This window comes from Alligator sinensis, unplaced genomic scaffold, assembly GCF_000455745.1.
Source record: "Alligator sinensis unplaced genomic scaffold, ASM45574v1 scaffold872_3, whole genome shotgun sequence".
Lineage (NCBI taxonomy): Eukaryota > Metazoa > Chordata > Crocodylia > Alligatoridae > Alligator > Alligator sinensis.
Window position 1 is genome coordinate 545898 of NW_005842137.1, and position 12254 is coordinate 558151.

At 54.1% G+C, this 12254-nt stretch overlaps 1 protein-coding gene across 4 annotated transcripts in view; it reads left to right on the forward strand.

Annotated features, from left to right (window-relative positions):
* The first annotated feature begins 477 nt into the window (after positions 1-477).
* LOC102385360 (lymphoid-restricted membrane protein-like) overlaps positions 478-12254 on the forward strand; it is a 17779-nt gene continuing 6002 nt past the window's right edge. The window contains exons 1-7 of one of the 4 annotated variants that reach the window (XM_025206064.1): positions 478-612; positions 6889-6950; positions 7857-7930; positions 8462-8537; positions 9793-9868; positions 10423-10450; positions 12012-12152. In XM_025206064.1, coding sequence (XP_025061849.1) covers positions 602-612; positions 6889-6950; positions 7857-7930; positions 8462-8537; positions 9793-9868; positions 10423-10450; positions 12012-12152 — 468 coding nt within the window. In that variant the 5' untranslated portion in view covers positions 478-601. Of the gene's footprint in view, positions 613-6496; positions 6607-6888; positions 6951-7802; positions 7931-8461; positions 8542-9792; positions 9869-10422; positions 10451-12011; positions 12153-12254 lie in introns of those variants that run through there. The other 3 variants (XM_025206063.1, XM_025206065.1, XM_025206066.1) reach the window with 3 other exon arrangements.

Sequence of the window (12254 nt, forward strand, 5' to 3'; positions counted from 1 at the left end):
GAGTCCATGCTTCCTTGCCTTGGTCTGCTCTGACTGCAAAGGCACCCATCAGGATTGTATAACCCAAGCCCCAGCCAGGCTTCTTCCAGCAGCTAGATATTGTTTGATCCTAATGTAAGGGGCTCATGGGTCCAGTTGGGTGATGATGAGGACAGGCCCCACCTGTTAGAGGCAGAGCATCTGCATTTCATGCCAAGGTCCAATCCAGAGCAAACCAAAGTCAATTGGACCCTTTTTGACTGGTGTCAAGGGACTTGGGATGTGTATTCAAGGTGACTGCAAGGACAAAAGCCATATTTGACACCTACTCTCAGACCTGAGAGAGAGCCCAGTGCAAGTACTGCCTTTGCTATGGGCTTGGTGTGATTTTGAAGATTTGCTGGGCAGGTGGGTGGACGGGACTGTGCAGCTCAGATCCTGGCTGCCAGCTGCCCTTGCCCAGGGATTCACGTCATGCTTGAAAGTGTCCAGATCTGTAACGAAAGGAGCTTGCAGCCCTAAACGTCTGTGAATCTGTGTGAGATTGCAAGCCAGCATCTCTCTCCTTCCTCCACAGGTGTCACCAGCGGAAGAGGGGCCGGGAGCCTGCTGCCTTCAACTCATGCCACCCAGGTAAGGAGTGGGGAAATGCTTGTGCTTGATCCCTGTGTCCACATCAACACTGAGTATAGGAGCTGCCATCTGAGAGGGGCTTGGGGTTTGCTGGGCAGCATAGGAGCCATATCACAAAGGGGTGAGGGGGGAGAGAAGAGACCCAATAGTTTGCGCTTGGTTTTGCTCCCTATTGCGGCTGCCTTGGCTCCCTGTCCCTGTGCCACCACTCTCCCCCAGTTCCCTCTTTGGATTTGGTTCTGCTCCTTGTCATGGTCACGGTGGACTGCACCCGAGGCTCGCCTGGTTCTGCACCTTGGACCTGACAGTGACCAGCCCCAGATGCTTTGGGCACGGGTACAAGGGACCCTGCAGGAGGCTGGAGAGAGGATAATCTGCTCCCAAGGGAAATCTCCCTAATCACTGAAGAGTGGCTTAAACCCTGCTGGCATGAGGTGTAACGACCCCGCTCACATTTTCTAGTGTGAAAATAACTTCCTGTGACCAGAAGCTCCACAGCCCATCTGCACCTTGTATGGAAATCTTTCTTGTCATTTGTTTTGAAGTTTCTGCCTTTAAACTCCCTTTGGTTCTCGTGTTATGAAATTGGGAGGAGAGAGGCCTCAGTCTACCTTCACCAGCTCATTTGTTATTCTATAAGATTTTATTGTCCTCTCTCTTTCTTTTTTTCTGCTTTTTAAAGGATCAGCCCAGGCTTTTCAGTACCTCTTGCTGTGAGAGCTTTTCTAGGCCCTTGATCATTTCTCTGACACCCTCTTGTCCCCCAAGATCCTTTCTGGGTAAGGGATGACCAGTCCCACATGCTGCACTCCATGTGAACGTGCATCACTGATTTATACAAAGCTGTATAACAGTCTCCACCCTGTTCCTTGGGCACCGTTGCTTTTTGACCATAACTTCACGCTGAGCAGAGAACTACAGCGGTGATGTCTACAGTGACACCCAGGTCCTTTCCCTAAATCAACCCCGTCAACTCAGTGCCCTGCAAGACATCTGGGTAGCTTGAACGTTTCCCTTTGTTGTGCATTATTTTGCATTTATCAACTCCGAACATCGCTTGCCCTTGTGGTGCCAGCTCGTTCAGCTCAGTTAGGCTTCTCTGCAGGTTCTTTATGCTCCTCACTGGGTTTGCTTCATCTGAGCCAGCATTCCTCAACCTGTGGGTTGTGACCCAAAAGTGGGTCGCAAGAAGATATCCAAAGGGTTGCGAACAGACTTTTGAAAAGTGGATTGCTCTTCAAAGGAGAAAAACGGGGGAAACCGTGGCTTTTCCCTTGCAGGCTTGCCAAGGTCCAGCCTGCAAGGGGCTGCTTGGGGGCCCCCCTGTGCCCCACCACTCCTCACCCAAGGGGGCTGGGGCTTGGGGGTGGAGGGCACTGGTCGGGACTGCCCACTGATGTTTACAAATGGGTCCTGGTACAAAAAAGATTGAGACCCACTGGTCGAAACAACTCTGTGCCCTCAGCAAACTTTGCTGCATTTCTGCTCATCCCTTTTTTCCAGATCATTGTGTTAGGGTTAACTGCTCAGGGCAAGAGGTTACCATGGGGAGCTCGAGACTATTGTATAATCCTGAGCCCCCCATGGTAACCTCTTGCCCTGAGCAGTTAACCCTAATGGCTCTCTTCCTTCCTGAGCATGTTTTGCCTCTCGTCTTATCACTACATTTCCTTAACGGCTTTGTGAGGGCCCTTGTGTGAGCCGGTTGTGCCTCCTGCCAGTGCAGGTCACAGCCACCCATCTTTCAGGGGTCAGATGACAGGTCTTTTATTCGGAGCGCTCCTTTGACGCAACACCACTCTGCCCGCTACATTTAGTGGAGGAGATTGAAAGAAAATAACCTTGTCCTTTCAGTTCTTCAGCTTCTTTCAGGAGCAACAATCTCTTTCATCTTCCCCTTCTTTCTCAGCCAGGGCTCCCAGCTGGGAATCCACCCAGGGGTCTGATTCCCCCCACCTGCTCCTCATCGCCAAACAGACCTTTCTGTGTCTTCAAAGGGACTCTGCCCTGTCACACCTTGTCAAAGGCCTCTCCAAAGTTCAAATACACTCTCCTCCAACTGCTCTTTTGATGCAGTAAAAGCACTCTGATAGCCTAGAGAGATGAGATTTTCCTTTGCAGTGAATGTGTTCATACCAGCTCATATTCTTCCAGCTGTTTATCACCCTATTTTTTTTTTTTATTCTAGTTTCATCTAATCTCACACTTTTCACAACTCACTCCTCTCTGATCACAGGGCATCCACCTTCTTGGCCAGTCTTCTGCCAATGGTCCTGTGCCCCATCGGAGATCATCTCCCCCTTCCCCAGCAGTGCGATGCCCATCACACTGGCTTAGTTATTTTAAAAAGCCAGCAGATGGAAAAGTGGAGCCGCTTCAATGGGCCGATTACATGGCTGCAGTGGAATGCTATTAACAATATTGATAATATTACAATCCCGGAAAGGCTGTTGGTTCCCTTCCAGCCAACACGGATGAGCACTGTCCTCACCACGTAGCCTTGCTACCTCTTTGCTTCTACACTTGCTCATCTATCCATATCCGTACGTTATCTATCCCTGTACATGACATCTTTCTATCTGCCCAACTGCCCACTGCTCCAAGTATCTATTTATCACCCTACTTATCTGTCTATGTTCAGACTCATGCATTGGCCATGCCTTTTGTGTGCCCGTCCCCATGGTATCTAGGCCAGTGGTTTGCAACCTGTGGTCCATGGACCCCTGGGGGGTCTGCAGACCATGTCTAAGGGATCCACGAAAGATGACTATGATCAATCAAAAGTATGTGATTACCCACACTATCCACACCTCCATTCAAAATTTCCAGAGGAGGTCTGCAAACGAAAAAAGGTTGAAAATCACTGATCTAGGTTGTTACTTATGGAAGTTGCATCTCCTTCTCAGTGCAGAATTTACTGCCAATGCCATTAGATAGCTCCTGGTCAGCGAGGCTTAGCCTGGAGTCATGTGCTTCATTTTCCCCTGTATCTAGGCAGGGAAGGGAAAGTGCTAAGTCAACAGCTTCAGTGGCTGTAGTAGGCTGTAGGCATCTATCATTGGCTCTGACAGACACTGCTAGAGGGAAGAGCTGGTTTACAGGTAAAATCCTAGAGGGCGGCTGGGTGGCTCAGGGAGCTGGCAGTGGGGTGCAGCAGCAGGGAGGTCTGCACCGATAGTGCAAATCCAGCTCTGCTAAGTAGAAATGGAAAGTTGGGTGATGGATGGTCAGGCTGGTGGGTCTCAGTGCTGAGAAGGGACATGTTTCACTGCCAAACCCACCACTGCACTAGACACTCGAAAGAGCATAAGAACTGCCATTTACTTGCCCAGACCATAGCTCTGTTTTGCCCAGGCTTCTCTCGCAGGGAGCGTGAACTGGGACAGACCAGGGTTTTTTCCCTTGTTCTCACTTGCAGCCTCCAGCATTTTAGGTCTAGGAAGTGCTGATTCAAACTCTGACTCCTTCCTCCCTTTGTTGCAGTCTCAGCCGAAAGGAGACTGAGCTCACTTCCTAGCCAAAGGTTCAAACACGCGGGCAGAGTGGTGTGTTGGGAGCTTGTTGTGTTGTGTGTGTGATGGACGGGGGAAGCCGGTCTGCAGGCTATTGATGAGAATCAGATCGATCACTTAACAATGACCGGACCTGTATTATTGTTACGATGGAGTGACAAAAGCAGGCCTAGTAGCAGTGACTTGGGACACGTGCAGTGCCTCCCATCAGATGAACCCAAAGCATCCCCCAGCCATTCTTTAGTTAATAGGTACCACCCCTCTGATAGAGTGCTATCATCACCCCCAGTGTATCAGTGGGGAAACTGAGGCACATAGCAAGTAAGTGGCTAACGGCAGCCATGGTTTAAAGGAGCCCAAATTGTCCATGACAGCCAGAAGATCTCTACTGAATCTTCCCGGCAGGAGTCTGGCAGGTGATTTCAGTGCAGGAGTTAGAAAAAGGGATACTGAGATGGGGGCTGTGCTGTAGGGGAGCTGTTGTCAGCTCTGCCTTATCGCGCTCTCCCTCCCCTCTGCCTTTGCAATAAATTCCACATTTTCTTTCTTTTGTAACTGCTTGAAACAAGCCAGCAAAGCAGCAGCCTCCCAAATAAAACCACCCTCGCTGCCGCCTTCCCTGCGGACGCCTCTGCACCGAGCAGAGGAACTGGGAGTCGTTGCTGGGTGAGAAACAGCTTTAAAAATATAACACTGGAGAGGCGTTCTCCCTCTGGCAAGCGTGGGGCTGTGGCGGAGGTGCCTGTGTCCATAGACTTCCAAGCACCAGCCAAGGGAGACAGCAGCCTAGTAGAAAGGGGAACTGAGGCACAGGGTATGTCTTGCCCCAGGTCACCCAGTGAGGGAGTGGGCAACGTGGGGAGTCCTGTGTGGCAGCCCTGCATCTGAACTGCTCAGACCCCTGCAGCTTGGAGCTGCTCTGTAATAACTCATCACTACTGAACGAAGGTTTATACTGTGTGGTGGCAGGCTATCGGATGTGTCCTCTAAGACTGGTTGAGTTTATAGTGAGATGGGAGGACCAAAAAGCAAGCAGGGAAAAGGAAAGCTCAGGGCAGCATACCCCTTGGCAAACACTTGAGGATTATTAGTGGGCAATGGCAGGAACATTGGCTAAGGGCACTGTAGCTTGATTGCCTGAGCCTACCAGACTGATTTTTATTATGAATGACCAAAGCAAGGGGACAAGGGGAGAGCTATAGTATGGTTTAAAATGGGCTGATGCTGACTTGCAAGAAAGGGAGGTGGAACCAGACTGAGACGCAGGACTGTATGCGAGGGGCAGGCGGGTCTCCGATGAAACGAAGCCTGCCACAATCCTCTACGTGCAATGCTAAACCTTTAGTTTAGAGGGACGTGCTTGTAGACTGTTTGGTGGTTTTCAGTTCTGTTTCTCTAAATGCTTTGCTCTTACTGGGAAAGGAAAAAGTGCTTTCTTAAAGAGGCCTCTGTAGGCCCTGCGCATATGAAGAGCTTGGGTGCTGATCTGACGCTGTTCGGACCCACAGCTTGCAGTAGCCCCGGGGCTGGGCTGAAGGATGGGAGAACTGTGACTCTCCAGCCCGGGAGGGAGACTGTCTTGAGGCTTGAGGCCTGGTTTGTTCCCTTAAAGACCAGGAAAGGGGTAAAGGTGCAGCCAGCTCTGTAGCCCTGTCTCCCACTGCTTTAATCCAGCACCAAGAGCAGAATCTGCTAACCATTGACTTGGGCCACAAGACGATGCTCCCTGCTTCAGCCACATTCAAGATCCATGTTTCCTGCTCTGACCAGTAGACAATACTGATGGCTCAAGTTGTAGCACTTTGCCCAAGTTTCCCCCTGCTACAGTCCTGTCCCCAACAACCCTCTTGCAGCTGCGGTCTCCTCTCGCTGGCTGCAAGGGACCGCTGAGAAATGCCTAGGGTGGTAAGTGCAGTTCGTGTAGGATTCCCTTGTGGATGCTGCCTATTATACCATGTCGGCAGCTTTCCGAAAGGCGTTGTGTTCATCTCAGCGCTGTGCGTGTGCGAGACTTGATCTCCAGTGTATTGGCACGTCAGTCTTTATTCGGCTGAGCAGGGCTGTCACTCAGGTTGTTATGAATCCCCTTGGGCTCTTCTTCTCCAACCCCCCAGCCAAGGAGGACTCGGATGTTTAGGAAATGAGAACACGCACAGAAACAGCCCGGGGCGAGCTGCTTGCCGTGAGGCAGGATCCCCGTCAGGTGGCACTCTTGCTCCATCGCCAGCGGGTTGTTTTCATGCCTGCCCAGAGGAGGCTGGCGCTCCTGCTGCCAGGGGATGCGAGGTCCATTTGGCAGCTGGGTGAAATATAATGAATACAAACATCACCGTGGGCCGGTGACTCATTCCTTTTTGGAAATGGCTTTGGAGAGCGCCTCGGTGCCCAGCTTCCTGGGGAGGGAGAGGTCATAAGCAAGGACTCCGCAGCATCAGCTGGCTCCCGCCCGGTCCGACAGGGATAAAAGGGTGGCATCGAAAGGGTAAGGGCGACTTAACACATGCCAGGTGAGTGGCATTGGAGGCGCAGGCTGTAGAGGGGTGCTGGGGCCAGTGGGGAAGAGGCAGTGGAGCCTGGAAGCATCCCTGTGCGGTGCGTGGGCTCGCGGTGCAAGATAAGGTTATTATGGGGGTGCTTCTGGTCCTGGGCTTTGGTCTGTGGGTCAGGCCCAACAAAGGAGCTATGCTGTCGCTGGCTCTTTATAGGCTGGTCTCTTTAGAGGAGTTTCTTGTTCCTTAACCTGGGCTCCTGTCCTTCCTTTCAGCAAGCAGAAACTGAAGCAGCAGCAGGTAGAGCTGGCCAGACTCATGGCATCTCCCAACTCAGGTAACGGAGCAGCCGTGGGGCTGAGAGGATGGCAGTAGGGTGGGGGCAAAGGGAGCTAGGGTAAGCCATGCAGTGTCCCCTGGTTCTGCCAAGCATGTGTCTGCCTTCCCCTTCCCCACCGGGAAGCCAGGGGCTCAGCCGTTGCCCGGCTGGATGCCAGTCTTGGCAAGCTGGGTGTTTAACCCAGATGGACATCTGGACCTATCCATTCTTAGGCTGTTCCCAGTGTCCCCTTTGCTGGGGTCCAGTGTCTCAGTAGGAAGTCTACCCTCAAGCAGGAAAGGCTGTATCCCTTTACCTCTCTCCTCATCAGTAAGGTCCTCTTTGCTTCGTCTGCAGCGGGCGCACAGGCTAGTTTCTGCCTCCCCCTGCCAGCTGCAGGCACTGCCATGCAACCGTTCAGCCCTGCACAGCAGCTGGCACTTCCATGAGTCTTCTCTGAGGCTCAGCCCGTGCTCCTCTCACCAGCAGGAGAAGTACTGGAGGACCTGATTTTGGGAGAGGGTCTTTTCCTGGTGTTGCAGAGGCATGACCTGGTACAATCTGGGGTGTGTGGTACCCAACCAGTATCTACTGATGTGTGTCATGCTGGGCTGGGCTGGGCTTAGCACAGCCACTCACTCTCTATCTTGTAATATTAATAGTAATAATCAATGCACAAAAGTTAGATTTCTCATGCCGCCTTCACCTCCAAGGACCCAGAGCGCATTAGCAGCTATTGCTGGAGGAGACGGCTTTCCCTCCGTGTTTGGTGCCCACGCCTTTCGGAGGTTTATGCAGATCCCTGCTGGCTTTTGGCACTGGGTTTAGCAGGAAAGATGCTGCTCATGTTCCCCCTTTCACTCATTACAGACCAAAAGGAACTCCTCCAAGCTCCAACGGGCCTTTCTTCTGCCTTCTCTCTAGGCCTGATGAGCAACTTGCAGGGCTACTCTGGAAGGGTTGTGGCCATGAGGGGGCAGAGCCTGGAGAACAATGAGGTGAGATGGCGGGGATGAGGTGGGCAGTTGTAGCATCGGGAGGGGCTTTACCTACCTGTGCATCCTCTGCTTCTCCCCCGTTGATGTGCTTTCTCGGGTAGGTTCTTAGTTTAATTCCCTCCGATAGGAAGGAGCCCCGCTGTCAGGTCTCCTGCCCCCCACCCCATCCCTACGTGGAGCCGGTGGTGCATTCAGGTGTCTTCCTGCAGTGCTGCCTATAGCACCTCCTGCCAGGGGATTCAGAGAGGCAGGCAGGTACTGCTCCTGGCTACTCCGTTCCCCAAGAGCCAGGTTTTCTGCCCTGCTCCTACACCACCACCAGCTGGGAAAGTCTGGGAGTTGGTGTAGCGGTCCCCTTGGCCTCTTCATAGAGACTATCACTGCCCCAGCTTTGCCCTCTTGCAGCCAGCCCTGCAAGCGTGGGGCCAGGGGCTGCATTCTTCATTGTCCTGGTGGGGGTTGGGGGTGTTTGCCCTGCCCCATGGTGTTAAGACCCATTTTTCTCTGCTGTCATGTCCTGTGCGCCCCCAGGTGCAAGGCCAGGTGGACGGGGCTGGCAGAAGGGAGCTGGCGGTGCAGGTCGGGGACAGTGGGGAGAGCGATGAAGGTTGGTGAGTGAGTCTCAGGCTATGGAGCTGCCATCCACGCCTCTCCCTGGCCTCCTGCCTCTTGCTCCATCTCTTCTTTCTGTTCCCTGCTCCCCTCCACCTGTCTGTCTTCTCCTCGTTTTTCTATTTTCTCCTTCCTCCCCTGCTTCACTCCTCTTTCTCCCTCCCAGCCCCCTCCCTCTCTGCAGGCAGTGGGGAAGGTATCCCCAACTTTTCAGGCTGCTGGAAGCAGCTTCTTGCATTGTGCCCTGGAACAAAGGGGCCGACTGACATCCTCTGCAGTAGAAGGGGGCTGTGACCCTGCCCTTCCAGCCAACCCAACCTGCCATCTTTAAGGCAGGGGCATCGGTTCACTTAAAGGTCCCATGGGGGAGAAGACCATACTCTCAAGCCCATCTCCTCTCACCCACCCCACTGCCTTCTCCGTGAGCAGGAGCAGGAGGGTGTTTCACGATGCCTCTTGGGGCACAGGTGCTGTAAGCCCCCAGATGGTGTTTCTGGGGAAGCCTTTGAGGCTTCTCACATGACCCAGTCCTACCCCCGAACACTAATGGTGCTTTCAACCAAGAGATAGGTCTTGGGTCTTGAGTCACTTCCTTGTGGGTTGGTCTCTTCAGCATCTCTGTTGCGTTTCTGCCTGGGGCCTGCCAGTTCACTTGTACCCCCCCTGCCCCTAAGTCAGCAACAGTGGTGTGGCAGGACCCAAGGCTGTTTCAAGAGGGCTCCCTGGTCAGGAGCCAGGCCTCTGCAGACACAGCTGGATTAGCCTAGTCTAGGCCAGGTTAGGATTGGCACAGCAGAGCATTATTCTTCTAGGTCCAGAGTGATTTCCCCTGGGGGCTCTGTGACCTGGCCTCATGATACAAGTAGATGGGCCCTTCTCCACTGGCCTGCGCCATGCACCGGTACATTGCCCCCACCCCGTCTACCTTGGGTACTTTTATGCCCGTGTCACTGAAGTATCATAGCAGCTCGCAGTGGTCAGTGTGTTTGTCCCCTGGGAGGTAGAAAGGGCATCTTACAGCTTGGGAAGTGAGGACTGAAGTGACTTGCCTGAGGTCGCACAGAAAGGGAGAGCAGAAGAAGGAACTGGACCCAGATTTCCCAGGTTCCCATGCTAGTGCCCTCACCCCTGTGGCCCTTAGTATTAGAGAGAAGACATCTGCCTCCGTGGAGGCAGCTGGGAGGTGTCTGATCCCCTCTGTCCATCTCCTCTCTTGTCTCTCTGGATGAATGATCGCCCTTTCTCCCCAGATCCTGACCCAGCTGAGGACCTGCTGGTGACCTCTGCGACAGAGCTGTCTGTGCTGGAGAGACTGGGTTTGCACAGGTAAGGTCTCCAGCCATGGCCTGACCCCCTTTCTCCTCCTACCAAAGTGCAGGGATTAGACACTGCTGCTTGATCAAGGAGCTTGGAGATTTAAACGGTTGCCAGCAAAGGTGACAGGGCTGGACTGTGCGTGGAGCCAGGGCAAGTGCCTCGGGGGAGTAGCTGAGGACGTCAGGGGTTACAGAGCCCCTCACCCTCCATCGCTGGTTCAGATCCAGCTCCGGGGCCTCATACCCCTCCTACTTATATCCTGCAGCAGAAAGAGATGGGCCCTGTCCTGGCAATGACTGAAAGATGCCCCCCTTTCGGGGCTGCCTGGGGACTGGGAGAGATGAGTTTGGCTCTCTCTGGTTCCCAGTGGATGGGTGTTGTTGCCTCTCACAGCTCCCCCCACCATTGGCACTGACTGCTAGAGATCCCTGGAGAGCCCTAGGTGCCATCGCTGAGGCCTTGGGAATTGGCTGCGGTCGGGCACTTGGTTCTGCCCCGTGCTCTGCATTCCCTGCCCTGAGTTGCCTCCCTTGCTTACAGCTGTCCGTGTTCTTCCTTTGCAGAGTGGCTTTGACTGAGCAGGACGTGGAGGTGAGCACTGCCCTCATCCTATCCTTCCAGCAGCTTGTAGTGAGAGGGACTCATGGATGCACCCATGGATTCGTGTCTCCTTCCTCCTTCCCCTGCAAAAATCCATGCACAGGCTTCAGACACCAGTGCTGCAAGATGTACTTGGTGCCCAAGGCAAAATGCATCTGGTCGCTCCCCCCTCTGTAGCGTGGTGTTCAGATCTGTGGATGGTGATACTGGAGTCCTGCAGCAGATGGGCTAACCCAGAGTCCTCTTGTGACACCTCCAGCTGGGTCAGCACCAGCTCAGATGCTGTCTGTGTGCCACCTGGTACAGTTATCCAGGGTTTAGGCACAGAGGGACAGGGGCTTTCTCCTCTAGGTGGTCACTTCCCACAGTTAGTTGTTACCCTCTGAAAGTGGCTTGAGTTCCTTCCTGACAGGAGTTTCTGTTCTGCAGCACAGGGTCCCAGGGACAGGTGTCTGGGTCCCCAAACTGCAGCCACAGCCTACACAACAAAGGACTGAATGGGTCACATGTGACCAGTGGGGAAACTGAGGCACGGAGTGGTGAAGTAACTTGCCCGCTGTCCTCCTGTGAATCAGTGGCAGAGCAGGAATAGGAGCCAGAAGTCCAAACTCCTGGCCTTGTGCTTTCAGCAAGAACCGTCCACCCCCCTTTCACGACCCCCTGCTGACTCCCCTCCGCCCGGCAGTTTCTGTTGCATGCGCACAACCCTCGCGTCCCCACCTAGAAACCAGGGGCATCCCCTGCACAGCGAAGTGATGCCTCTGGGCGTGTGATGCAGCGCTTGTTCATTCTGCAGAGTGCTTGGAGGCTTGCAAAAGGAGTCATTAAATCAGCAGGAGATGAGAGCCCTTGTAATAGTAATAATGGGCTTCCCAGGGCCAGGGCTGACACAGGGGTTTTGCTTGCCAGTCGGCAGCTGCCGGGCATCTGTTGAGGAGGAGGCCTGTCTGGCCGACTCCTGGTGCCCACAGATGAGGGGCACTGAACCCTCTGATAGCCGCTAAACACCAGTTGCCCTAACTCAGCTGGATGCCCCTTTATTGCCCTGATTTAGTTGGTGAGGCCTTTATCTCCCCCTCTTCCCCATCCCACTTCCTTCCAGCTGACTGGGTTGGAGCCCCAAAGTCTTCTGCTGGTGCCACTTCGGCTGGGGTCTGGTGAGGGGGCATGGCAGTGAAGGAAGGGCCCGAGTCTCCTCATTTCACCGCGTGTAGAACAGGAACTAAACCAGTGTGAGACTAGTGTGGGCCCCAAGTCAGCCATGTACAGGACAGGGGTGGCTCCCTCTACTTACCATTGCCTGCAGGTGGGGAAGCCCCCTCGGTGAGAGCACGGGGCAGGGATGAAAGCAATACTGACCCAGGGAAGCTCTGCAAGGCCCAATATCTCTCTCCATCCCCACCACCCCGAGTTGCTGGGACAGCCACGGAACCGGCTGGGCAGAGCTGGGAGTGCCATCTTCTGTGCTTTGTGACTGGTGTCCCTGCTAGATGCATTTTTCCAGGTGTCCTTGGGGGGCTGCGGTGACCCCGTCTGTCCTTTCCCTTTGCAGGCAGCATTTGCACACTTGGCCTTAGCTTTCCGCTGCGACATGTTCACGCTGCGCCGGCGGGTGCAGGTGGAGGAGCGGGCGCGCGACGTGGCGGAGGAGAACATCCAGCAGGAGCTGGAGCAGTGCCGGGCGGCTGTGCAGGTTGGTAGGACTGGCCAGAGGAGGTTCCCCAGGGCACAGCATGCTCTGTGGGGAGTCCAGAGCCCCGTTGATGGCTTGGCTTCCTGCTGGGGGGAGGGGGGG